At 42.4% G+C, this 25,190-nt stretch overlaps 1 protein-coding gene across 4 annotated transcripts in view; it reads left to right on the top strand.

Annotated features, from left to right (window-relative positions):
- Positions 1 to 24,741, top strand: part of GRM7 (glutamate metabotropic receptor 7) — a 935,325-nt gene extending 910,584 nt beyond the window's left edge. For all 4 annotated transcript variants that reach the window (XM_027522339.1, XM_027522344.1, XM_027522343.1 and 1 more), the window contains one exon: positions 23,516 to 24,741. Coding sequence is in view for 3 of the 4 variants with exons in the window: in XM_027522344.1 (XP_027378145.1) it covers positions 23,516 to 23,758 (243 nt within the window). In the remaining variant the exon portion in view is untranslated. The remainder of the gene's footprint in view (positions 1 to 23,515) is intronic.
- Positions 24,742 to 25,190: the final 449 nt, after the last annotated feature.

Raw genomic sequence — 25,190 nt, forward strand, 5'->3', positions numbered from 1 at the left:
TCCCACGTTACCCAGAATTAGTTTCGTTATCTGTTAGAAAGCTTCCCTTAAGAATTTTTCTGTTTTTCTTTACTGACCTCAAAATCCTACTTCCTGTGGCCGACTAGGGAAAGTGCAGTTTTTTAAATCGCTGAAAAGGGAAGTCCATTTTAGCATTTTTATCTTATTTCTCCAAATTCTGAGTTTCTTGATTTAGTCATTTCTTGCTTATTGTATCGGTTAATGGGTCAGATTCTAAGGTCTTTCCTTCAGTGGCTGAGGAAAAACCACAGGGAAACAGAGAGACAGGATGGTTTTCTGTTTAGAACGACTTCTCGTTCTAAAGAAGTAACATCCAACAGTTTCCACAGTAAGTTGGCACAGTCACTGATACTCGATCTCATTTTTTTAATTGACATCATCAATTTCAAAGAAGGATGAAAATGTTATTTACAAGATACCAGCAGATGGTGGAACCATTATGGTCACCAGAAGTTTCCAGAACTATTTAGGCCAGATGCCTCCAGAGCATGCCTTGTAACTACTCTGACACTTGCTATCTCTGAACATGGAATGTGAAGTCCACAAATCAGGGTAAATTGGAAGTGGTCAAACAGGAGATGGTAAAAGTAAACATCAGCATCTTAGCAATCAGTGAACTAAAATGGAGAGAAATGGGCAAATTTAATTCAAATGACCATTGTATCTACTACTGTGGGCAAGAATCCCTTAGAAGAAATGGAGTAGCCCTCCATAGTTAACAAGAGAGTCCGAAATGCAGTACTTGGGTGCAGTCTCAAAAATGACAGAATGATCTTGGTTCATTTCCAAGGCATCCATTCAACATCACCATAATCCAAGTCTATGCCCCAACCAATAATGCTGAAGAAGCTGAAGTTGAACTGATCTATGAAGAACTGGTCATAGCAAACTGGTCACAGACAGCAAGCAAACTGGTCATAGAAAACACCCTTGTCCAACTACACAAGAGAGGACTGGACATCCCCAGATGGTCAATACCAAAATCAGATTGGTTATATTCTTTGCAGGGGAAGATGGAGAAGCTCTATACAGTTGGCAAAAATAAGACCTAGAGTTGACTTTGGCTCAGATCATGAGCTGCTTATTGAAAAACTCAGGCTTAAATTGAAGTAAGTAGGGAAAACCACTAGGCCATTTACGTATGACCTTACGATTATACAGTGAATGTGACAAAAGGATTCAAGGGATTAGATCTAGTAGACAGGGTGCCTGAAGAACTATGGATGGAGGTTTGTAACATTGTACAGGATGTGGTGACCTAAACCATCCCCAAGAAAAAGAAATGCAAGAAGGCAAAACTGTTGTCTGAGGAGGCTTATAAATAGCTGAGGAAAGAAGAGAAGGTAAAATCAAGGGAGAAAGGGAACAATACATGCAACTAAATGCAGAGTTCTGGAGAATAACTAGTAGAGATAAGAAGGCCTTCTTAAGTGAAGAATGCAAAGAAGCAGAGGAAACAATAGAATGGGAAGGGCTAGAGAACTCCAAGGAAATTGGAGAGGTCAAGGGAACACTGCATGTAAGGATGGGTACAATAAAGGACAGAAATAGTAAAGACCTAACTAAGAAGCAGAAGAGATTAAAAAGAGGTGGCAAGAACACACAGAGCAACTATACAAAAAAGATCTTAATGACCCGGAGAGCCACGATGGTGTGGTCAAGTGTGAAGTCAAGTGAGCCTTAGGGAGCATCACTATGAACAAAGCTAGTGGAGGGGATGGACTACCAAGTGAGCTATTTCAAATTCTAAAAGACGATGCTGTGAAAGTGCTATGCTCCATATGGCAGCAAATTGGGAAAACTCAGCAGTGGCCACAGGACTGGAAAAGGTCAGTTGCACTCCAATCCCAAAGAAGGGCAATGCCAAAGAATGTTCAGACTACTGTGCAGTTGCACTCGTTTCACATGCTAATAAGGTAATGCTCAAAATTCTTGAAGCTGGTCTTCAGCAGTATGGGAACAGAGAACTTCCAGATGCACAAGCTAGATCTAGAAAAGGCAAAGGAACCAGAGATTAAACTACCAACATTTGTTGGGTCATAGAGAAAGCAAGGGAATTCCAGAAAAAAACATCTACTTCTGCTTTGTTGACTACACTAAAGCCTTTGACAGTGTTGATCACAACAAACTCTGGAAAATTCTAAAGAGCTGGGAATACCAGACCACCTTACCTATCTCCTGAGAAACCTATATATGCAGGTCATGAAACAACAGTTAGAACCCGACAGGGAACAATGGACTGGTTCCAAATTGGGAAAGGAGTATGTCAAGGATGTATATTGTCACTCTACTTATTTAACTTCTATGAAGAATACATCATGCGAAATGCCAGGCCGGAGGAATCACAAGCTGGAATCAAGACTGCCAAGAGAAATATCAACAACCTCAGATATGGAGAATTATACCACTCTAATGGCAGAAAGTGAATATAAACTAAAGAGCCTCTTGATTAGAGTGAAAGAGGAGAATGAAAAAGCTGGCTTAAAACTCCGTATTCAAAAAACTAAGATTATGGCATCCATCCCATCAATTCATGGCAAATAGATGGGGAAAAAGTGGAAACAGTGACAGACTTTATTTTCTTGGGTTCCGAAATCACTGCAGATGGTGACTGCTGCCACGAGATTAAAAGACACTTGTTCCTTGAAGGAAAGGAGTCCACCTAGAGGGTTAACTGGGATGAAGACTTTGAGGTCAGTAGTAATGGTTGGAAAACATTCATCTGCGTGACATCTGATGTCCTATGGTTGGACAATATTCCCCAGCTTATTCAGCAACCTCCAGTGGACCTAAGAAGGGTACCTGGGACCAGGTGTGCCTAGCAGGGTACATCCGGTTGAGCTTTCTTTCTCAAGGAAAACATTACATATAATTATATTGTCTATTATTTATGTATTTTATGAGATATAAAACATCTAATTTTAACATTGCAAATCATGTTTTAAACATGGCCTTGGGTCATCAGGAAGTAGCCCAGAGAGTAAGGCGGCGGCGGGTGGAGGTTGCTGCATGGGCCCCTCTCCTCTGTATCAACCAGAGCAACTTCTCCATCTTCTGATATACATATATGTGTGTGTGTATGTGTGTGTGTGTGTGTGTACATATTTGTTGTCATTGTTTGTTTTTGGCTTCCCAGGTAGGATTCATTTGCGTTAGGATTCTAAACAAGTGTGAAAGCTTGTGATTTCAATAAGCAGCTCAGTGTTTCTCACACTCCCTGCATTGGTTTAGAGACACTTATTTGAGGGGTTCTTGGATTCCCAGGTGGCGCCAGTGGAACTTGCCTGTCAATGTAGGAGACATAGAGATGCAGGTTCGATCCCTGGGTGGGAAGATCCCCTAGAGAAGGGCATGGGAACCACTCCAGTATTCTTGCCTGGAGAACTCCATGGACAGAGGAGCTTGGTGGGCTACAGTCCATGGGGTCACAAAGAGTCGGACATGACTGAAGTGACTGAGCAGGCACTCACCCTATAATTTCTGAACCCCTTTTCCTCATAAGAGGGAGCTGGTGTCCACAGAGGGTGGTAAATAGGTCAGTGCAGATGGACCACTGGACTATTCTGGGTTCTAGTCTCACTCTCCGTCTTTCAGCCTTGGCATGCACATTAGCTACTCCCTTCTGCCTGCCCCAAGCTCCTTTTTTCTCTGTCACCTGTCGTTGTTCTAAGAATCCAGACAGACCCTGGGATGGGACCTCTGGATTCTAAATGCTGACCAGCTGCACTGAAGTATAAGAATCATATTATTGCATTCATTTCTAACTTAGGCATACATTTTTCAAAGAGGTTCAGTGTATCTCCTTATGAAGTACATTTAAATAACCATAATTAGCCTCATTATCTGGGCAAAACAATGCCTAATGGCACAGATCTGAGCTATTTTCATTAAAAAAAAAAATACTCTCAGACTTGAGAACTTCCCAGGATGCATTTTGCTGCAGTGAAAGGTTTTGCACCCAGTACAACCCTGTCACTCACAAACACAGCAATCACTGGAGATTACTCGTCATTTGCATTAAAGGTAATTTCAGGGTGCTGCGTTTCACCTTGTCACTCATGTTCCTGGGTCCTTGCCAGAGGGCACCACAAGGAATAATTCAGGACGCCAGCCAGAGCCCCAGACCCAAAGGATAAACCTGGATATTCCAGAGCAGACAACATCTCCCTAAATGACAGGGTGGAATCTGGGGTGTTGGTCCTACAAGACAAAAAAAGCTTAGTAGAAGATGCTGGGCTCTTTCTTTCCCCTGACTCAGGCTTCTGCTCCACTGAGTAGGATATGTTTGTCCAGCCTCATCAGCTTGGGATGGCAAAATGCTTGTAAGATATCAGCCTGTCTCATCTCTCCCAACTCCCCGTGTGAATGAAGTCAGAAGGCAGCACAAAGCATCTTAGAACCTGAGCCCTGCAGAAAATTTGGACTCATCCTGAATGCTGTACTAAACCAAGGAGACTTGGGGATGAGATGATGGCACAGCTTCTCTTTAAACACACGAAGCAAAGAATAGAGAATTGTGGCAGCCATTTCGGTACCTCAATCTTATCAGACCTGGGTCCCATGTCTGATCTACCAACTTTTATGAATTGCACAGTCTGGTGTGAAAGGCAAGTTCTCCTTTTAATTACATGTGCCATCAAGGTCAAGCCTGATAAACAGAACTTGGCAGGGCTGTACATTTCCAGAAATGTCTGGTCGGTGGGCCAACAACAGCAGCATCACCTCAGGCTTGCTAGAAACGCATACACTGAGGCTGCATCCCACGTTAACTAGGTTGGAATCTGCAGTCTAACAAGATCTCCACGTGGTTCACAGGCACAATACAATATGAAAAGGGCTCTCTGACACCAGTCTGCTTGCCCAGTCCGCCTCATGCTCGTGTACATGTGTGTGTGTATTTGTTTGTTTATCTACCCTGCAGCCTGGCTGCATCAACCGAGGGCCACCAACACATCCTTCCCTCTGTGCAGAAACTCCCCTGGTGAAGAGCTGCTTGGATCCTGAAAGGCTATAACTGAGTCCATTCATTCCCAAGTCCAGAGAGACACCATCACCAGAGTCAACACTGTCCAGCAGAGATAACGGTGCTGCCTGGCTTAGCTCCCACCGATGAGACATGCAGGTGGAAAAATACAACATCAGTCTTGGTTCCAAGCCAAGAGCAGATGAACAGCTACCCAGCTGGTGGCTTCTGTTTCTGGCCAAAGCACCGGCTAAAAACAAGCTTCTCCTTGCCAAAATCATGGGCATTCCAGGCTCTCACAGGACCATAAACATGCCTCTCCATTTCAGAGAGAAATGATCCATTCCTCTCACCTTCTGCTGCTGTGGGTTTTGAAGAGACTATCGCTGAACGTCCCAACCAGGAATTTTGTCACCCTCACTGACAATATTTCAAGCTGAGTGTGATCCGGACATTCAAGGGTCAAAATGTTTCACATCTAATCTGTAGAGACTGGACAATTTTCCATGGATTAAGCTGATACTCTCACTTGTAGAAGTTGATGTAAACAGCCCTAAGAAACAAGAGCACCTACAAATTAAAGACAGTATGAGTCCCAATGTGATAATTCCTTGCTCCACTTCAGTGGAAAAAGAACTTGTTTCAGCGCAAACTGGATTATGGTAAAATAAATAGATATCACATACCACGCCTCCCCCACAGCAGTATTCTGAGTTTCCTAAGGACTGGAGCAGTAGAACATGGACTTTCAAATTTTACACCCCAACAGCCAGCAGGCTGACTAGAACGCACAGGATCCATCAGAGTGGCTTTCAGCGCTTCCTGTGATTTTTATCCATTTCTTCTGTAGTCAGTCCTGCCCTTTCCATTCTATATTTTTCTCACTAGTTTATACAATCATTTTGAGAAAAAAAAAAGTTTTCAAATTTAAAACATGCTTACAAGAAGACTATTTTTTTTTTTTTTAAGTTCCTTGTAAACTAAAGGAAACTGTATGTTTAGAGGAGGGGCAGTGGGGCGGGGGCTGGTTAGACAGTAAGTCTTTACCTCAGGGAATCAGAAAGACATAGCATACCATTCTCCTTTGAAATCTTTTGGGGAATGTCTACACAATTCTGAAGATACATACATTGCTTCAGCTGTAAGCATTACTTGGGACCCAACTGCTCTGTGTGGCGGTTAATACTTTCTTAGGTGGAAGAGTCTTAAGGAGACTTAAGGAGAGCCATTATGTAATTTGTAAAAGTAGTGAAGTGGCTATATCCATGGAATGATTACAGCACACAAAATACGGTTGATAGCCATTTCTAAGGAAGCATCTTAATGTTCTAAGAGCCTGATACACCACACAGTCAGTGTTGGTGTTCCTGGTACTCAGAGGTGGCGCTGCGTGCTATTCAGCTTAAGGGACTATGACAAGAAAAGACTGTTTTTGCTATAGGGATAAGGACTTAGTTGACCATGAATAAATAAGAATGATTAAAGATTACTGACTGACAATAAGATCTTTTAGAGTAAGGAAAATATATTTGTTACCTCTGAATGAAAAAGGAGTGATGGCTAGTGAAAAAGATGGAGGCCACGTGAGGATCATCTAGACTCCCTGAGAGGTCGCTAAGGGAAGTAAGTGTTTAGAGCTCACCAGAACAGCAGGGCAATGGCTTGTTGATGCAGCTGGGTCTTCATCACCAACTCTTATGTTCGAACTGAGGTCAAGACACAAGGGAGATTCCTTTTATCAAAGATGGTGGTTAGGAAAACAGATCAGTGAGGTGTGTCTTATAAGAACTGGCTCTGCTGCACTCCCTGGGCAGCAGCCCCTGGTCTGGTTTCTCTGGGCCCCATGGAGGAAGAGTAAGACAAGCCACAGAGCAGGGAAGATGAACCTGGGTTCCTGCCTCTGGGCTTGTGGGAAGAGAAAAATCGAAACCGCCACCCTCCCAGTGAACAATCTTGAAATAGCCTCTGGAAGCTCTACCCCCTGGGTGGTGGGTCTGTGCAAGGCCCAGAAATGGTACCAGTCTTCCTGGGGAGGTTGGTAGCATTGAGAGCAAACGGAGAGGCACAGAGGGCTACTTACAGAGGTCAAAGCCAACAGCATGGTGCTCAACAAATGCTCCCTGTTAAATCTGAACAAACATTCGCATTGCTCTAACAACACACAACAACAACTCAGAGCATCTGTAGGGAGGACGCTCCAGAGACGCACTTTGGCTGCCCAAGCAGAACAACCCATACCACTCTGCGCTTTAACTTGCCAAGTGAAACACCACACATGCCAAAGGTTGGGGACACAAGTGAAAAACAGTCCATAACCGAAAGCTACATATAGTCCCTTAGTAAGCAAACCTGAACTTCAGAATCGCTTATGGCTCCAAAATGAGTTTACAAAGGAATTCATTACACAGTTCCTACTAAATGAGCAGCCTGGCTCTTATGATTGAGTAATTTATTTCTATACTATGTTTCCAGCCGAAATGAAGGAGACGGAAGTCTACTTGCCTGTTTATCAGGAACTGATAAAATACTAATAGCAAATGCTTTTTCAATGATTCCTAAGTGCCAGTGTTATGTGATCCTTAGAACCCCTCAACGAATAGCTTCTGTTGGTATTCCTAGTGAGCAGTTAAGTAAACCAAAGCACAGAGGGGTGAACTGAACTGCCCGACATCACACAGGAAGTGGCAGAGCAAGGATTCAGACTCCCAGTCCCATCCTAGAGTCTCAGTTATTACCTCGTCCCTCCTATACATGCCGAGAAAGAAGAGAGCACTCGAGAGATTACAAATTCAGCTCTCTTTTAATTTTTTAATCACAATCTTCTCTATTTTTTCATCATCTCTCACCATATTGTGTGTGTGTGTGTGTGTGTGCATGCACACACCTGGAGCTCCCAGGTGGCGCTGGTGGTAAAGAACTTGCCTGCCAATGCAGGAGATGTAAGAGACACAGGTTTGATCCCTGGGTGGGGAAAATCCCCTGGAGGAGGCAATGGCAGCCCACTCCAGAGTTCTTGCCTGGAGAATCCCATGGACAGAGGAGCCTGGTGGGCTGCAGTCCACAGGGTTGCAGAGAGTCGGACACGACTGACTGAGCGAGCACGCACATGTGTGCCCTTTCCATTTTGCTCATTTCTACCTCCTCCTACAAACGAACTGCAGGACTTCAGGGGACCGCCCTGGGCCAGGCTCTCCTCCTCAGTGTTATTCCTCCCACCAAATTCTTCACCAGTATCTCCCCTTGACCCACTTGTCGCTGCCCTTCCACTGAACCAACCCTGTGTGCTAGAGCACAAGCAAAACCTCAAGGTTTAGTTCAAAAGGAGCTTTGACCAGTGGAGAGCTTTCCAACATGCTGTGGGGGACGTCTTCCTAATTCAGAGATATGAGGAATGGAGACACACACCTCCCCACTCCCCACCCCGCCCATTCTCATCCCACTGATGGCCACAAGCTGTCTCCTCTTTATGGTCCATTCTAAAATGCCTGCTCCTCTGGCCAACAATTCCCCACAATCATTCCATAACTACCCAAGGGCTAGGATGCACTGATTGCCCTCATTTCCATTTCTTCTGCCTACAGAGAAAATAATGCTTTTCAGAATATGAACGGGGGCCTGGAAATTGACCATTATCCACTCCCATTTCCCACAAAAGTGATACTAATATTTAGGACTTCGTATGTCAACATCTCAAGGCCCAGGGTGTGCATTAAGAAGAGGAGAACATCTGTAAGCTTTTATGGAAAAGGGAATACAGGGGGCATGGGTAGAGCCAAGTGTGCTCATGCAGTGCTGCCGAGGACACTGAGATGCAATGAAATAAACAGCCCCCGTCCAAGCTGAATACATAATATAGTTAATGTGGATACCCTAATCCCATGGGTTGAATGGTTTCATTTTTTATGGTCAGTTCTGTTGCAGAAATGGATATTTGGGCTGTATTTACAGGACATCAAAACAGCCAGTTTAAAAGTAAGTAGATTCCTTCAAACTGATTCCAGCAACACTCTGATTAAGTAGTGGGCAAGGGAAGGGATGCGCAAGGCTTATTGAATTTTCTGGTTTGATGGGGTTACCTGGTAACCTCTCTTTGTTTCATCCCTTACCATTGAAATTCTTATTTTCAAAAACATATCATTTCACTCTGTTTATTTGGTGAAGCATGTTGAGCATGATTTAATCTTTTTCTGCTCAGATGGGAGTTCTGAAAGGGCTTTGGGTTCATTTTTCAGACTGCTGGTGCTAACTGTAGAAAGACTGAAAGTGTAGAAATTCAGAACATTGGTTATCTTCCTGGAATTTTCTTAATTTCTTGAAAATGGATCGTTCTTTTCTATCACTCTTCTCAAAATGCTGATTGAAGACTGTTTTCTTCTTCCCTATCTAAAAATGGATGAATTAGAAGTGGGCCAATTTGAGTTTTCATTTTGAAATCATCAGAAAAATGTATAGAAAATACTTCCAAAACTTTGATCTTAAAAATATAATTGAAATAAGACTAATGTCTTTCCTAGTAGATAAATGCAAAGCACAGCCTTCTTGCTGACTGCAGATTTGGAAAGATCAGGTTGATTGGAAAATTTACAGCCAGTGATAGAATGTATAGCAACTGCTGGTATATTTATTGTCCCCCCACCCTGCCCCGGGAGAGACCAAAAACAGTCAGCCGTTCAGCCAAAGGTTTTTTCGTATCATAGAGTTTCAGTCCATGACCTTTCTGAACTGGTCTTCAGAGAGGCAACAGGTAAATTATCCAAATGCAGAAATTATAACAAGCTAGAAACTTGGATTCAAATACAAAGGCCTGAGACAAATCAAACACGTGTCCTATTGAAAACTGATATGTCCTTGCTTCTGGACATCTGCTGGCAACCTGTAGCTCACCAGATACAATGGCTCATTACCACCAGCAAGGGAGAAGCCTCGGTGCTGGACAGAAATGAGATTCCATTTCCAGGCATGAGCTTTTTCAGAAGCAGGGAGAAAGGATAAGGGTATTTAGAATGGCAAATTCTGCCCACCAGAATCCTGCTGTCCACTTTTCAAAACCTGCTACATTTTCTCAGTTCTCTTTTATGGGGCAACTATAGGGATGCTAGAGCAGGCCAGCTGGAGGGGCCTGACCTGTCACCGAACCCCGATCATTCATTTTCTCCACTCTCCAGCTTTTCCATTTCTTAGAATTTTCTAGAAGTAGGTGAGCAAGAACAAAGCCCATCACAAGAGGAGGTTCACAGTGGTTCAGACATGGACTCTGGAGTCAGATGGCCTGGCTTAGCTAGCTCTATGGTTGTGGAGTCCTACTTTACCTCTCTTCTCCCATCTGAAAAATGGGAAGAAAGAAAGCACCTTCTCAGACCACTCATGTGATGAGCTGGGCACAGCAAGCACTCTACAAATATTAACCCTTACCACTGATTAAACAAATTATCGTTAACTAACCATTTCAAATTATCCCTTCACTCCAATGTCTAACAGCTTATGACTCTTGTTCAACTCCATCCCATACTTTCCCTCCCTGTCCACTTTTCTCACAACTGACAAAAGAGCCTTAATCCTAATAGTTAACTGGTTCTGATTGATCACTGTAAGGGAGTGGCAGGTAACAAGAGAAGGCCTTAGCATAAGACAACACTAAAAAGAGTAGGAAACAGTTATCCTAAGCTTCCAAGAGACCTCAGACACGAGCACGTGGCATTCATGGAAGGTAGCCAAAAAAGAAAGAAATGATTCACATAGACACCAGGGATTTGAAAACTAAGACAGTATACCACCAGCATACCAAGACTGGAGGGGGACAAGAAAAGCCAGGAGTCACCCACATAAAAGACCCGGGGTGGAAATTTGAGCAAGGCCTATTGACCACGTCCATGGTCTGGACCTCCAGGTTGACAGGCTGGTGCTTACATCTGCTCCAGGAAACAACACCATGAGTAGAAGGTCATGGAGGACAGATTAACAGCAAGTGACGGCCTTCAGAGCAGTGGAGTCTTTGGCAACCATTTTGCTTAAGTCTGCAGCCTTGGCATGTGCCTACATAGTTTAGATTTTCTACCAAAGCAGACATTCTTCGAAGGTTATGTGGATTCCTTCTATGTCTGTGTACCATCATCGTCCTAGAACCTAGAATGAAAGATGGCTCACATTAGGAATCTGGCAAATGTTTATCGACCGATTGCTATTTTATCCCAAAGAGACAGGGAGTCATGGTGGTGCAATAGTGTGACTGTCACTATAGTTTGAGGTGACATCTCCCAGGGAACAGATGCCTGGAGAATCCCAGGCATAGGGGAGCCTGGTGGGCTGCTGTCTATGGAGTTGTACAGAGTCGGACACAACTGAAGCGACTTAGAAGCAGCAGCAGCAGAGAACAGTTAACAGGAAATACTGTCAGAAAAAAAAAAAAAGAGTTCTGTTCTCCTTAGCAATGCAGCAGCCTAGATTTTAAGAATTTCCTGTGTTGCTGTCACCAGAAGTAAAGGAATATCCTAGAAATTAAAATAGTTCTTTAGCCTAACCCTATCTCTCAGGGCCCACTGTTGTTTTCTGAAATGATGTGAAAATCTACCTGCTGTGTTCCTGTGTTTTCTTTGCAACAATACAGTCTCCTGCACAGTGTAACACAGACTCAGAAAGCTACCTCCTCAAGGGTCTAAGGATTTGCAATGAAGACTGAGTTCAGAGTTTAAAACTCTCTAGTACATAACAGCACAGTTGGCAATTCCAAGTGTCACATAGATTTCTTGTTTAAATGACATCCTATGAAAGAAGTTTACCCTATGAAATACAGGACACCAGCTGAGTTCAGATATGACCATTTTCCTGAATTCCATTATCGTGTAGAGCTGACTAGCTTTCAGTGCTGATCTTAAGATCGTTGCACAATGGAGGGGACGGTAGTGGTGCTGGTGGTGACAACTGCGTTTTCTTTAAAGTCCAACACTGTGCCAATGAACACATGACATCTGATCCTCCCAGCATCGTCAGTATCACCATCTTGATTTTGTAAACAATTGAAAGGCAAGGAATCTGAGGCTTAGAGACCTGTCACAAGATCACGGCTTATGGAGCACAGCTGGGGTTTCAATCCCAGAACTCGGACATGAGAGTCGTCTTGTTAACCCCAACTTCACATCACCTCCCACACCACTAAGTGGATCTTTCTCATCTTTGGAGGAAGGCAAAGTCCGCATGATCTTCAGCATTTGTCCTCAGTCATCGTCTTTTCTCCGAATTTAAAGAGGGATCTGTGATCACAACGTCTATTTCAAACCTTCCCTCTAAGCCTGAACAAACATCCCATTTCTTTTTTTCAAAACATTTGTTCTGCACTGGCTTCCTTGGGGAGAAGGAGGGGGCTACTGAACAACCTCGCCCACCAGGTTTTGCTGTCAAGAGTCCCTCACTGCTTAAAGGAATACTTCTCAGTCTCCTGAAATCTATGTATCCAGAATGCCTATTCAGTCATTACCGAGACCTCCTGCAAGAGTCACTGCCTCCTACAACAGGCAGAACACTCATGGGAATTGGGGCGTGGAATTTCAGGAAAGAAATCAAGGGGTGGTGGATGCTGAAGATCAGAAAGCAGTAAGCTGCAGAGAAGTTTCCTTGGAACTTCCTGTCCAGCTCTGCCTGGTAGAGAGGAGATAGTTGGTAAACATTTGAGTGAGAAAGATCTATGACCCCTGATGTCAGTTTCACCTCTCTCACCCTATCAATAACTAAAGTTCAAAAAAGGTGGGGATATAGGATGTGTTCGTTAGTCTCCCTAACTTGTGATGTCTTTTGTAAGTTCAGTTCAGTCACTCAGTCTTGTCTGACTCTTTGCAACCCCATGAATCACAGCATGCAAGGCTTCCCTGTCCATCACCAACTGCTAGAGTTTACTCAAACTCATGTCCATCGAGTTGGTGATGCCATCCAGCCATCTCATCCTCTGTCATCCCCTTCTCCTCCTGCCCCCAATCCCTCCCAGCATCAGGGTCTTTTCTAATGAGTCAACTCTTCACATGAGGTGGCCAAGTATTGGAGTTTCAGCTTTAGCACCATTCCTTCCAATGAACACCCAGGACTGATCTCCTTTAGAATGGAGTGGCTGGATCCCCTTGCAGTCCAAGGGACTCTCAAGAGTCTTCTCCAACACCACAGTTAAAAAACACCGATTCTTTGGCGCTCAGCCTTCTTCACAGTCCAACACTCACATCCATACATGACTACTGGAAAAACCATAGCCTTGAATAGACAGACCTTTGTTGGCAAAGTAATGTCTCTGCTTTTTAATATGCTGTCTAGGTTGGTCATAACTTTCCTTCCAAGGAGTAAGCATCTTTTAATTTCATGGCTGCAGTCACCATCTGTAGTCACTCAGTCGTGTCCAATTCTTTGTGACCCCATGGACTGCAGCATGCCAGGCTTCCCTGTCTATCACCAACTCCTGGAGCTTGCTCAAACTCATGTCCATCAAGTCAGTGATGCCTTCCAACCATCTTATCCTCTGTCATCCCCTTCTTCTCCTGCCTTCAGTCTTTCCCAGCATCAGCCTTTTAGTAAAGTTGGGATAATATTGGTACCTGCCTTATATGGCTGGCTGGAAGGATTAAAGAGTTTGCAAATATTAGGTGCTTGAGATTTTTTTGAACATATTACATGTTTAACAAATGCTACTACATTCAGAGCCCAAGTTTGGACTCGTTGATGCCTTGTCCAAGAATCATATGTTTCTCAACTTCTTGGAAAGAAGAACTATCAAGAGAAAAAAATGTTCATGTCCCGTCAACTCAGCAGTATTGATTGTTTCCACAAGGACTCACCCCACTCCCTTTTTAGTCAACTCAGTTGGAATGCCCTTTGGGATATTACAGGTCACTTGTGGTGTTGTATACATAAAAGCTGCCTGGAAAAAAATGTGGTGGAGTGATAACAGTTCAGTCTGTTTCATAACTAACCTGAGTAACATGGACCCAGAGGTCATAAACATTCATATGTCACGGTCACCCGAGGATAGTTTTGGTCTCAGTCTTTCTGATAGAATTGGCTTGATTCTTGACCCAATCTTCGCTTTATCAATGCAGACATAGCTCAATTCCAAACTGCAAATCTGAGCACTGAATGAATAAAGGAGAACTCATCTCAACTAATCTAACTGACAGTCTTAGGACACTCATCAGTAGATATCCAATTTTTTCAATCAAAATGGAAAAATGGTATATATAAACAGATGCAGTTAAAAAATTCCAGCAATTGATTTTGCCAAAAACCCAACAATAAGTGTCCCTGGAATCAATGATTACCAGCTCCAATACTGCACACAGAGACTGTCTGTAGGAGTAGCAACAACCATTGATTAGGTGTACATGGCTGTCTGGCACAGTAAAAACCCGTCACTGCTGCCACAATAGAAAACACCACGCCCTCCAGGTGACCAATAAAACCTCTCATAGCTCAGGATTTCAATATCACTTCTTCAGAGATGAAATGCTGGCTGATGACAGTGGTGCAAATGGATGGAAGTGGCAACGTGTTGACAATGACTTGACAGGTCACATTCCCAATGAACAGATGAAATCTACAGATGCTCTGACCACTCCTCAAACCTCCTCAGGGATTGCTGTCAGCACCCTAACAAGCATCCAGTCATCAGTGAGTTTAGTCTCACTGTACAGGCAGCCTGACCTGCTTTGGAGGAATTCTTTCTTCCAAGAGAGAAGAATATGCACACACGAGTCAGTGTTATCTATGCAAAAGGAGTTCTCTACATGCACTCAGAGAGAAGACTAATTACAGCTACACATGGTAAAATTACATGTGACCCCATTCTGAGTGTCTTACATATGTTACCACCTTCAATCTTCCTAAGGACCCTAGAGGTTGATACAATTGTTAGGTCCATTTTCCAGAAGAGGAAACTAAGCCACAGAGATGATAGTCCCTTGCCCAAGGTCATACTTGATCAATGGCTATCCTTGTACTTTTTATGTCCTTACATTTTCTCACTGTTCTTTTACTCTGGTAGGGGTTTTCATGGTCACTCTTGAATTATGACCAACAGAATTCTACACCAGGCCATGGACACTACTGCAATTCTTTTTATTTTTTCTCTGAGATACATGACTTTGTCAAGAGTATTACTTCTCAGTGGCAGATACTATAAGATAAAGGTAGAACTATCTCTGAGCAAAGTGCTAAAGCATACATTTTGCTTTGGACATGAAACTTCTCAAACATTCAGAAAAGTTGAAAGAGTGATGGTATAATCCACTACTGAGAGAGTCGCTGTTAATATTTTACCATTTTTGATTCATGCATATCTATCTATCTCTGCCTTGAACCATTTGAAAGTTGGTTATCAGACATCATGAGACATTACTCCAAAATATTTTAGCTTATTACAAAATGCAGACATTCTCCAACTCTACCATTACCTCATTATCACATCTAACCAAGTTCAACATGATTCTCTAATAGCATCTAACGCTCAGTGCCTGGTCTTCTAGCTTCAGTCTCTTTATCCCTCCTGATAGCAAGCAACCTTTCAGCTTCCCCATCAAGTCTCTCCAGACCCAGTGCTTTGAATCCAACTCAGTGTTCACTTCCACAAACCCCTGCTGACTTCTAGTAAAGGAAATTTCAGTCTCCTATCAGAATCAATCAAGTTATACCCCAAGTGCTCTAACCAAGACTTCAAAGAGGAACAGGCACTGTGGACAGATCCATTAGACAGCCTCAGGGCAAACAGAATACATTGAAAGAAAGACTGTAAACCATCCATTTAAAATTAGGAATTTGATAATTTGAAAAATCCCAAGGGATTGTTAAATACATTCATATACCTTGAACCTGAAGGGGTTAAACTTCAATGCCAATTGCAATTCACCCTATTCAAATGAACAGATTTGCAATGTGTTTAAGAAAAGGAGAGGAGAGAAAGTACTTTTACACAGAGCAAAGAAGGTAGAAAATCTGGAAGCATTGTAGTTAAGCACAGTTTGTGTGGTTATGGTTGGTAATGGGAGTCCACAGTTAGAGAACCAGGCTCACTATCATTAGACCCCAACCATGACCAAATTCCAGTGCTTTCCTTCCATTTCGCCAATAGGAGCCCCTGTCTGTATTCAGAGAAAGGATGCTTAGGGGTTTGCTCCATCCATCTTTTATGTGACCACAAAGTCTCTTTTCTCTTCCGTCAGCTAATACTTGTGATTACTCTTGATCATGCTCTGTAATAAACAACCCTTCAATTTCCTCTGACTGGGGGACTAGGACTGCTCTATAGCTATGAAGATCAGAGGACTTTCATGCTGCAGGGAACAATCTGGGTCAGGGCTACCAGGTTCCTCATCCCGATTATCTCAGAAAGAAGGAGAAAAAAGCCTGGCAGAAAGTCTGAAGCCAAAAGGAGAAGTTTTAAGGACTATCAAACAGATGTGAATAGGCCCCTTGTTATCAGTTTCAACTGACCCTATCATCTTTAGTCATCCTGTGATAAATGTAGGTGCGTACATACTGAGGGGCACCTGGTCTACCTGACTCCTTGAGGACAGGGGCATGTCTTATTCCCTCTGCATCCCAGGCAGCCCGTGTTTAACACCTAGCAGACATGTGCTTTGCATTTGCTGTAAGCTAAAGCTCTGCCTGATTTCTGTCACCTGAAAGAGAATCTAATCCTTCCACCTTCCAAAGCCAGGATCCAGATATACAGTCCAGGGGATGCTCCTGCCTGCAGAGAGCTTTAGTTGTCAAGCCCTGCTTTTTATTCACAGGTTAAGCTGAGTTGGATTCCAAGGAAGGAAGAAAAGTGAAGGTTTCCTTTGTCTCTTTCCTTTGCCAAGACTAAGAGTCTTCTCTGGTTTCCCCTCCTTTGAGCACACAGGTCCTCTAAGATCTGCCACTGCCAAACAAGTCAGCTGAACCAAACACAACAGAACTTGATTCTCATGTCACATACAGCCACTCCCAAATTAAAACAAACAGCACAGCTCTGGCCTCAAGGATACCTCCCCACCACAGTGACCAAACAAGCTCTCGCCTATGTCCTCATCCCCAGGACAGCATGATGCTGCTGAGGGCACAGGTGGGCCTAGGAGCTGCTTGCTCACGGATGGCCCCACTGTGGTTTCATCTTGGAATCCCACTCACTACAAATACAATCCTCATCTCTCTGTCAACTCCAAGCTGATCTCCCTTACTGCACTTCCCATCTTTCACCTCTCTCCTTCTGTCAAATATGGGTAAGATGCTCACAGTTTATCCAAAAATCCAGAACCTTATACCCAGCATAAAATGCTCTTGGCAATCAGATTAATTTCCCTTCCATCTCTCTCCCAGCATTCTTTCTTCTCTTGGTGAACCCTCACCAAACTCCTCAATTTTTTTTCTCTTCTCTCAAAACCCTGAGCTTTTTCACAGAAAAAACTAATGTGGCACCCTCCAGGTAGAAGTGTGCCCTGACACCCATGTCTCCAGGCAGGGAAATATCTCTAGTTCACTGTTCAAGACACAATTCCGTATTCCCTCTACTTTGAAACCTCTCTCGAGTGTCTCAGGCAAGATTTTCCACCTTCCTCGGTGCACACATTAGTGATGTCACCTCCTGGCAGGGTTGGAATTCTCCACGCACGTTTCACTCTTTGTTCCAGCCACCCTGGCCTGTCAGCTGCCAGCTTCACTCAGGGCTTTGCCCCTGCCATCACTCTGTGGCCCAAATATCTGCATAGCTCCTCTCTCATCTCCTTTCAAACTCTGCTCAAATGACATCCCCTTCTGAATCTCAACGGCCACCTTTCCGAGGACAGAGGTCTTTGCCCGAATCCCTCTCTACTCGCTTTGGCCACCTTTTCCCTGGTGTTTGAGATCACCTGACCTTATCATGGTATTTGAGTCTCAGTATTCATGGACCCCCAATTTGCAGACTCAACTATTTGCTGAAACTGATTGTAAGACTGAAAGCAACACTGCAGTGTTTTCGCAAGTGTTTGTGCAGGGCAGGGGGATATTTGTCACCGAACATATGAAGTCTCAGAGTAGATCAACAGGGCGATATTTTACCTTTTTTCAGCTCTAATGTGCAAAAAAAAAAAAAAAAAAAAAACACCAAAAACAGTGTGCTCCTGGTCTATTGAATGCCTGTGCTTTACATATTTGTACTTTTTTGGGTGATTTTACTGTTTCACTGAGCAGAGTACAGTGCTGTCTGAGAAAAGTGAAGGTCACTCAGACTCTTTGTGACCCCTTTGATTGTTGCGATCCCACAGACTGTAGCCCGCCAGGCTCCTCTGTCCATGGGATTCTCCAGGCAAGAATACTGGAATGGGTTACCCTGCCCTCCTCCAGGGGATCTTCCCAACCCATCTAAGCCACTAGGGAAGCTGGAAGTGCTGTCTAGGGTTCCTTAAGTAAGGGAAGGTTAGATGTGCATTCCAGGGAAAAAGAAACATGTTAGATAAAGCTTTGTTCAGGCATGGATTACAAACTCAATGTTTGCAGTAACTTCACAGGCTACAACTGCCATTAACAAGAATTGGCTGTATCTATTTTTTGTAGAAAATAATCCGCCTTCCTGCAGTAGACTGTAAGTGCCTCTCTCAAAGGAGAGAGCGCACCTCAGCATAACGCATCTATATTGTCGCTGCCTGTAACAGTGTCTCACACACAGCAGGCGCTCCATAAATGTGTGCTGAATTGCACTGAACCACAAACTGTTTCAGAACAGAGACTACTTTTCTCTGCCTCCATGCCACCGGTTTTTAGCCAAACTACTATCACAGTTGAATTTTTGGTAACAGCTGATGAAATAAAGGGATGGATACATAGACTTGTGAAACTCCTGTCCCCAAAGAGTAAGGCCTGGATTTTAGGTCCAGCTTTTCATCCAGGATCACTAGTACTATTCTGCTACTATTTTATCACTATCGCCTTACTTGTAATGGTACCCTTAAGAAGGGCTTTAAGGCACATCTCAGTCTTGGACACATCACTGCACTGCATTCAAATCATGCTCCAAAATTCTGGGATCCATGATATACTGAAACCGCCAATACACAAAAGGAGCTCACTGCCTTGGCAAAGTGCATATGAAAAAGTAGAAATCTGTGATGCAGTATTTCAGTGCATCTTTCTTTTCCAAGGCCAAACATATTTGGCCTCAATCAAATTACCTAGATATCAGCTTTACTAAGCAAAAACCTGTTTCAAAACAGAGACTTGGTATATTTTGCCTTAAATGCACATTTGAAGAACTGTGTAAACCTGTGCTCGACATTCTACATCTTAAAGTACCAATTAGGTTTTTCCAAAGAAACACTAAAATGTTCATTGACTCCTTTCATGTCAGAATTGGAAATTGATGTCTCAATTTTAGCTGGCCTATTTTGGCCCTTCTTGGATGCTAAGTGGGGAAAAATAGTGCTGTGGTTTAACTTAGAAATGAAATCTGAGGAGCTGGAACAATGGTTAGTTTTGTATATAACACCACCACAGGGACGCTGTGGGGAGAAAAAGAAAAAGGGTGGCCAAGTCCATGAGGTTTCCATGGATTTTTTTTGTGCTCCGTTTTCGCCTAAGATCCTCCCAGAGCTGACAGGGACTTCAGAGAGCAGAGGCCCTTCTATAACAACACACATTAAGTAATACATACATTATTACACACATTAGTAAACATGGGCCAGTGACGTTGTATGACCCATTTCCTAGGCACTTGGAAGAGAAGGTCTCTACCTTCCTGACAGTGACAGGTATGTACATCTACACACACATTTGAATTTTTTTTAAGTGCTCAGTAAAACACATGGTCTTTGCGACTAAAGTATTGAATTCCTTGTTATTTAAGAAAAATAAGAAATTAAATGTCGATGAGAGAAAACAACTCTATTTAATTTTACTTACTCCCTGTTTCCCATAATTCATTGGTTCCTATTATATCCATTAGATTATGTCTTCTCCATTTTTGTCCCTTATCCTTTATTCCCTATAATCTGAGTGACAAACATTTCACAGAAAACACTTTGAGAAATTTTTGTGGGACAAAAAGGCTCAGATAAAATTCAAAAGAAAACAACTAGTTCAGTGAAGTTAATCGAGCTTGATTTTGACAGAACACCAGAATAAGTTGGGATGTCTGAGCTTTCTTAACTAGCAAAAGTGAATTAGTAACTCATTTCCAAACCAGTGTCTGCAAAACTGTCTCATTGTGAATACCAGCTCCTAAAGGTTCTCTTGCTTTCAGAACTTCTGATACAGATGGCTTTAAAAATTCCATAGGGACTATGCCTAATACTCATTGTTCTTCAAACTCATAATCTTATAAAAGAACAAAAATTCTTATTTAACAATAAAAAGCATACTTCCTTACTGAGTACTTCACTGCATGACTATTTTGAACCAAGCAATTTTCTTTCCTAGGCCATTGCTATTCAAATAAATGGAATTATCAGACACCATAGGCACTTATTTTATTTACTTATAAGGCTAGAATGGTTTAAAAATAAACATTCTAATAATTGGACAGTGCTCTGAAAAGTACAGAAATTGTCATTCTAGGAGTTTACGGTTTGTGAGCCCAAGCTAATGAAACTGCCGTTTGCGGCAACAGAGAAGGACCTAGAGATCGTCATACTGAGCAATGTCAGACAAAGACGAATATCACACCACTTAGGTGTGGGATCAAAAATAATGTTACAGATGAAGGTCCTTACAAAACAGAAACAAACTCACAGGCTTAGAGAATGAATTCATGGTTATCAGAAGGGAAGGATGGGGAGAAGGTATAGTTAGGGAGTTTGGGACAGACATGTACACATTGCTATATTTAAAACGCATAACCAACAGGGATCTACTGTACAGCACAGGGAACTCTTCTAAATGTTATAGGGCAGCCTGGATGGGAGGGGTTTGGGGGAGAATGGATACATGTGTATGTATGGCTGAGTGGCTCTGCTGTGCACCTGAAACTCTCACAACTCTGTGAATCAGCTATACTTCAATATAAAACAAAAAGTTTAAATAAAATTAAAAAATACTCATGATGGGATCTACACAACTCTATGATTTTGCTGCCAAGTTTCTAAGCTGTTCTGCAGAGAAAGCATGCATGGGTACTAAACATATGTACAGAACTTTGCAATTTAAAGAGACAGTTATGCATTATGCTATCAGACAAGAAACTGGGATATTTCATACATTTGTGTCATTAACAACCTGCAGGGTGATAATTATTCTACCTACTTTCCAAAGGCTCAGAGAAGTTCAGTGTGTCATGGGACAGGTCTAAGTCATACCTCGAGTAAGGGCTAGAGCTCAATCAGACCCTGGGTCAGGCGAGCCCAACACAGCATCAGGAGCCCTCATCCCAAGGTTACTAGAGAACACGACAGACAATCCACTCCAGGCAACAGTCAATTCCCATGATCATTCTCACTTCTGGGTTTTTTTAATGTTCTTTTTTCTTTTTTTTTTTTTTACTATGACCTCATCTTTAAATGCAAATGAATGCTCAGATTTGCAACTCATGGACAATATCTTCTAGCCTACTTACTCTTTGTACTAAGACTCTTACAATGAATATTCCTCCTGAATAATTTGCATTTTATAGTAAAAAGCTTGAGGAATTTCAAATACGTTGGGCTTTTTCCACTAGATGGCTACAGTTATGCAGAAAACAATCTTAATTATCCATGCAAAGAAGTAGTCTCAGGTATCTAGGTCAGGATCAGTTTCTGGGTTTCCTGTTTCTTTTTCTTCCCTTTGTCTTGAGGATGATTACAATGTGGGCGTTTGACAAGGCATGCTGTCACTATTTCTTGCAACTGTAAAGCTGGGGTTTTCTAGATGCAACACTGTAAATAAGCTTCAGAGTTTTAAAATATATATATATATATATATACATATATGCATATATTTAGAAAGTTTTCCTATGTGACCGCAAACCAAGAACTGTTGAAGACAGTGAAGGCCATGATAACAATGGGAACATTTTTAGAAGACTGAGGCATTAATGGAGTCATGCATTTATTGACTGATGATGCACAACAACTAGCCTCATGATCCGATTCTGGGGGATCCCCAATTTCATATAATTATATTGAAAATCTTTATTATATATAGCAACATAATAGTTTTCCCTCTAGTTTTAGTTAATAAATGCAACATGATTTAATAGGGAAATAAGCCTATGTCTTCAAACCAGAATTTGTCAAGAGACTCTCAATATTTAATCCAGAACCTAAGATCAGCTTTGTTGTAGGCTGTACATGAGCGTATATACTTCTGTAACATACTGACTGCCTTACTCCAAGTACAGAGTCTCTTTTGGTATGTCGCTGTGGCTCTTCCTTGCCTCTGAATTCACACCTAAATCCCTACTTACTATAAAGCACAGGAAGCTCAGCTCAGTGCTCCGTGATGACCTAGGTGGGGTGGGGCTAGGGATATATGTATACGTACAGCTGGCTCACGTCACTGTACAGCGGAAACTAACACAGCATTGTAAAGCAGTTATACTCCAATAACAACAAGGAAGTTCTGGAAGAATTCTTGCTACACGTTTGCATTAAATGGGCAAAAGATTTAAAACCTAAGAACAGGAAGGAATCAGTAAATGCTACATGGTGGTTATCTTGCGTCCAACAGAAGCTGATGCAAAACCACAAAGATTCAATGAATAAAGACCATATCAGTTGACAGCAATGTGTATGACTTGATATTGGGAACTAGAATGCAGAGCAGAGACATACCTTGGGATCTCAGTGTCCTTGTTTCCATCAGGAGGACAGGAAAGGGTCTGACTTGCTCATCAGCTGCTCCCCAGTGCCTTGCCTCTTGTCTGCCGTATGGTAGGCAACTGACGCATACCTACTGAAAAAAATGAATGAATGACTGAATGAGTGAATTAGTGAAGATGAGTCCTAAATTCACTGCACCAAATATAAAAAGAATGTAGTCTACATTTAAGGAAAACAAAGTAGTCTATGCACGTTGAGATTCCTGGCAGATTTAAGTAAGCTTCAAACCTTGATGGAAACAATCCTGCAAATTACCATTTACAACTTACTGATGAGAACACTATAAAAGTCAATCTATAGTAATTTGATTGTGTAAATCAAAACCAGAGCAGGCACTCTGGTTGGTCTAGCCTCCTGTCAACCTAAATTAATTCCAGTGACCCAGGACAGACCTTTGCCAAGCAAGAGCCATTTATTATAAGAAGGTCTGGGAGAAGATCACAAAAGGAAATTTACTACAACATGGGTGGGTCCTTTAAGCTAATTGGAAAGCATGAGACCCACTGATAAATTTACTAATGGTATGGACCATAAAAAGGATTGGAAATAGGTCAGAATAGAGAACCCAGCTGGTTTCAGAATTGCTGGGCATAGCAGATTCTAGCAGATAAAATCCTACAATTAGGCAGAGGAATCCAGCGCCATTTGCGTGGTCCCATCTTGACTTGGCATGCAAAGTCATCACAGATCTAATTCTGCTTCTACCCTTGTACATAGAGTCACTGTCACAACTGATTCTTTCACATTTATCTTCCAGGCCCTGCTGCAAAAAAGAAGTATGTCAGTTATAATAACCTGGTTATCTAACCTGTTCCATTCCATGGAACAATGGAGGAGGACGACCCTCAGTTCTTTTGTCACCCAACCTGGCATTGGACTCTTTTGGTCCAGCCTGCTGCCCATCATCGGAGGAGCATCCCCGGCCAGGAGACCAACGGTAGAGGATCCAAGTGTCCTACACAGCTGCTTTATGAAATATTCTTACTTTATCTTGGCTTAATAAGTCACTGGCATCAGCACTGCCAACTCGGCTGCAACTCTGGACTTTCCCTACCAAAGGGAGCATTGAGACTCAAGTCCCACCCAGGCTCTTGAGGGCGAACCCCTCGAGAGCCTCAATGACCGTTTTTGGGGCTGCCCAGTCTTTCTACGTCTGTACTTCCAGGCTGCAAGGTTTTGAACTTTTCTGTACAGTTTGTGAGGACTTTTGCACTTTGCCATCCAATGTTGTACCTCGGTTCTCTGTTTGTTTTCGAATGCCCTGTTTTCATAGAACCCTATTCTTTCAGACAGCGGGATCTTTGGGGAAAACTTTGAAACAATTAAAATTTTAAAAGGCTCTCGGCAGACTAAAAAGGAAAAATGTGTGTACGTGACTGTATAATTATGATTATAGTACCGCTGCAAATCATGTTATTTTTTTTTAAAGACAAAAAAAAAAAAAAAAAGATATTTAAAGACCAAAAACTGTGCTGAGAAAAGTATACCCTACCTGTCTTTGGTATGAGATAGGTCACAAGGGAAAAAGGTATTGGCTGAACGGAATAGAGGTCTTGATCTTGGGAATGCATGCCAGTAATGTATTTTACAGTACACGTTACTCATTTATGTTCAATATTTGTATTTGTGTTCCCTTTTGTTACTTTAATTAGGGTATGGGTATTTTGCAATAATTTTAACAATGATTAAACTATTTGAAGGAAAGAATATGGATTTTTCATGTCTTGAGGTTTGGTTCATGCCCCCCTATGACTGATCAGTGTGATAAGGACTTTAAAAAAAAGAGCATGTATGTTTTTTACTGTTTGTAAGAAGTACTTTCGTTAATCCTGCTGCTCATGTGCCAATTTAGTGGAGAAACACCCTTGCTGAAAAATCACCCTTTCCATTCTCTTTCAATTCTGTGATATTGTCCAAGAATGTATCAATAAAATACTTTGGTTAACTTTTTTATTTCCTGCAATAAATATTTTTAGTTGTTTATCCCTTTTTAGTGACAGCTGCTTCCATACTTATTTTAAGTTAGGGAACCATGTGGACAGCCAAGCCTGTTAAAACCTCATATCTGAGTCCACAAATGAAGATGTAGCTGACGGACATTTATTAACCTGTTGTTATCATTTAAGTCCCTAAGCTGTGTCTGACTCTTCTGTGACCCTATGGACTGTAGCCCACCAGGGACCTCTGTCCATGAGATTTCGCAGGAAGGAATACTGGAGCAGGTGGATCATTTCCTTCTCCAGGGGATCTTCTCTAAGTATCAGACCCACATCTCCTGTACTGGCAGTTGGATTCTTTACCCCTGAGCCACCAAGGAAGCCCATATATTAACCCAAAGGTGCTAAATTCTCTCACGGAAAAGCTGCTTCTAAGCCCGCACATTCCATTTCTTCATAATTGAAGTTGAGACCTAATCATCTCAGACACTTTCT

The sequence above is a fragment of the Bos indicus x Bos taurus genome, chromosome 22 (genome assembly GCF_003369695.1).
Source record: "Bos indicus x Bos taurus breed Angus x Brahman F1 hybrid chromosome 22, Bos_hybrid_MaternalHap_v2.0, whole genome shotgun sequence".
NCBI lineage: Eukaryota > Metazoa > Chordata > Mammalia > Artiodactyla > Bovidae > Bos > Bos indicus x Bos taurus.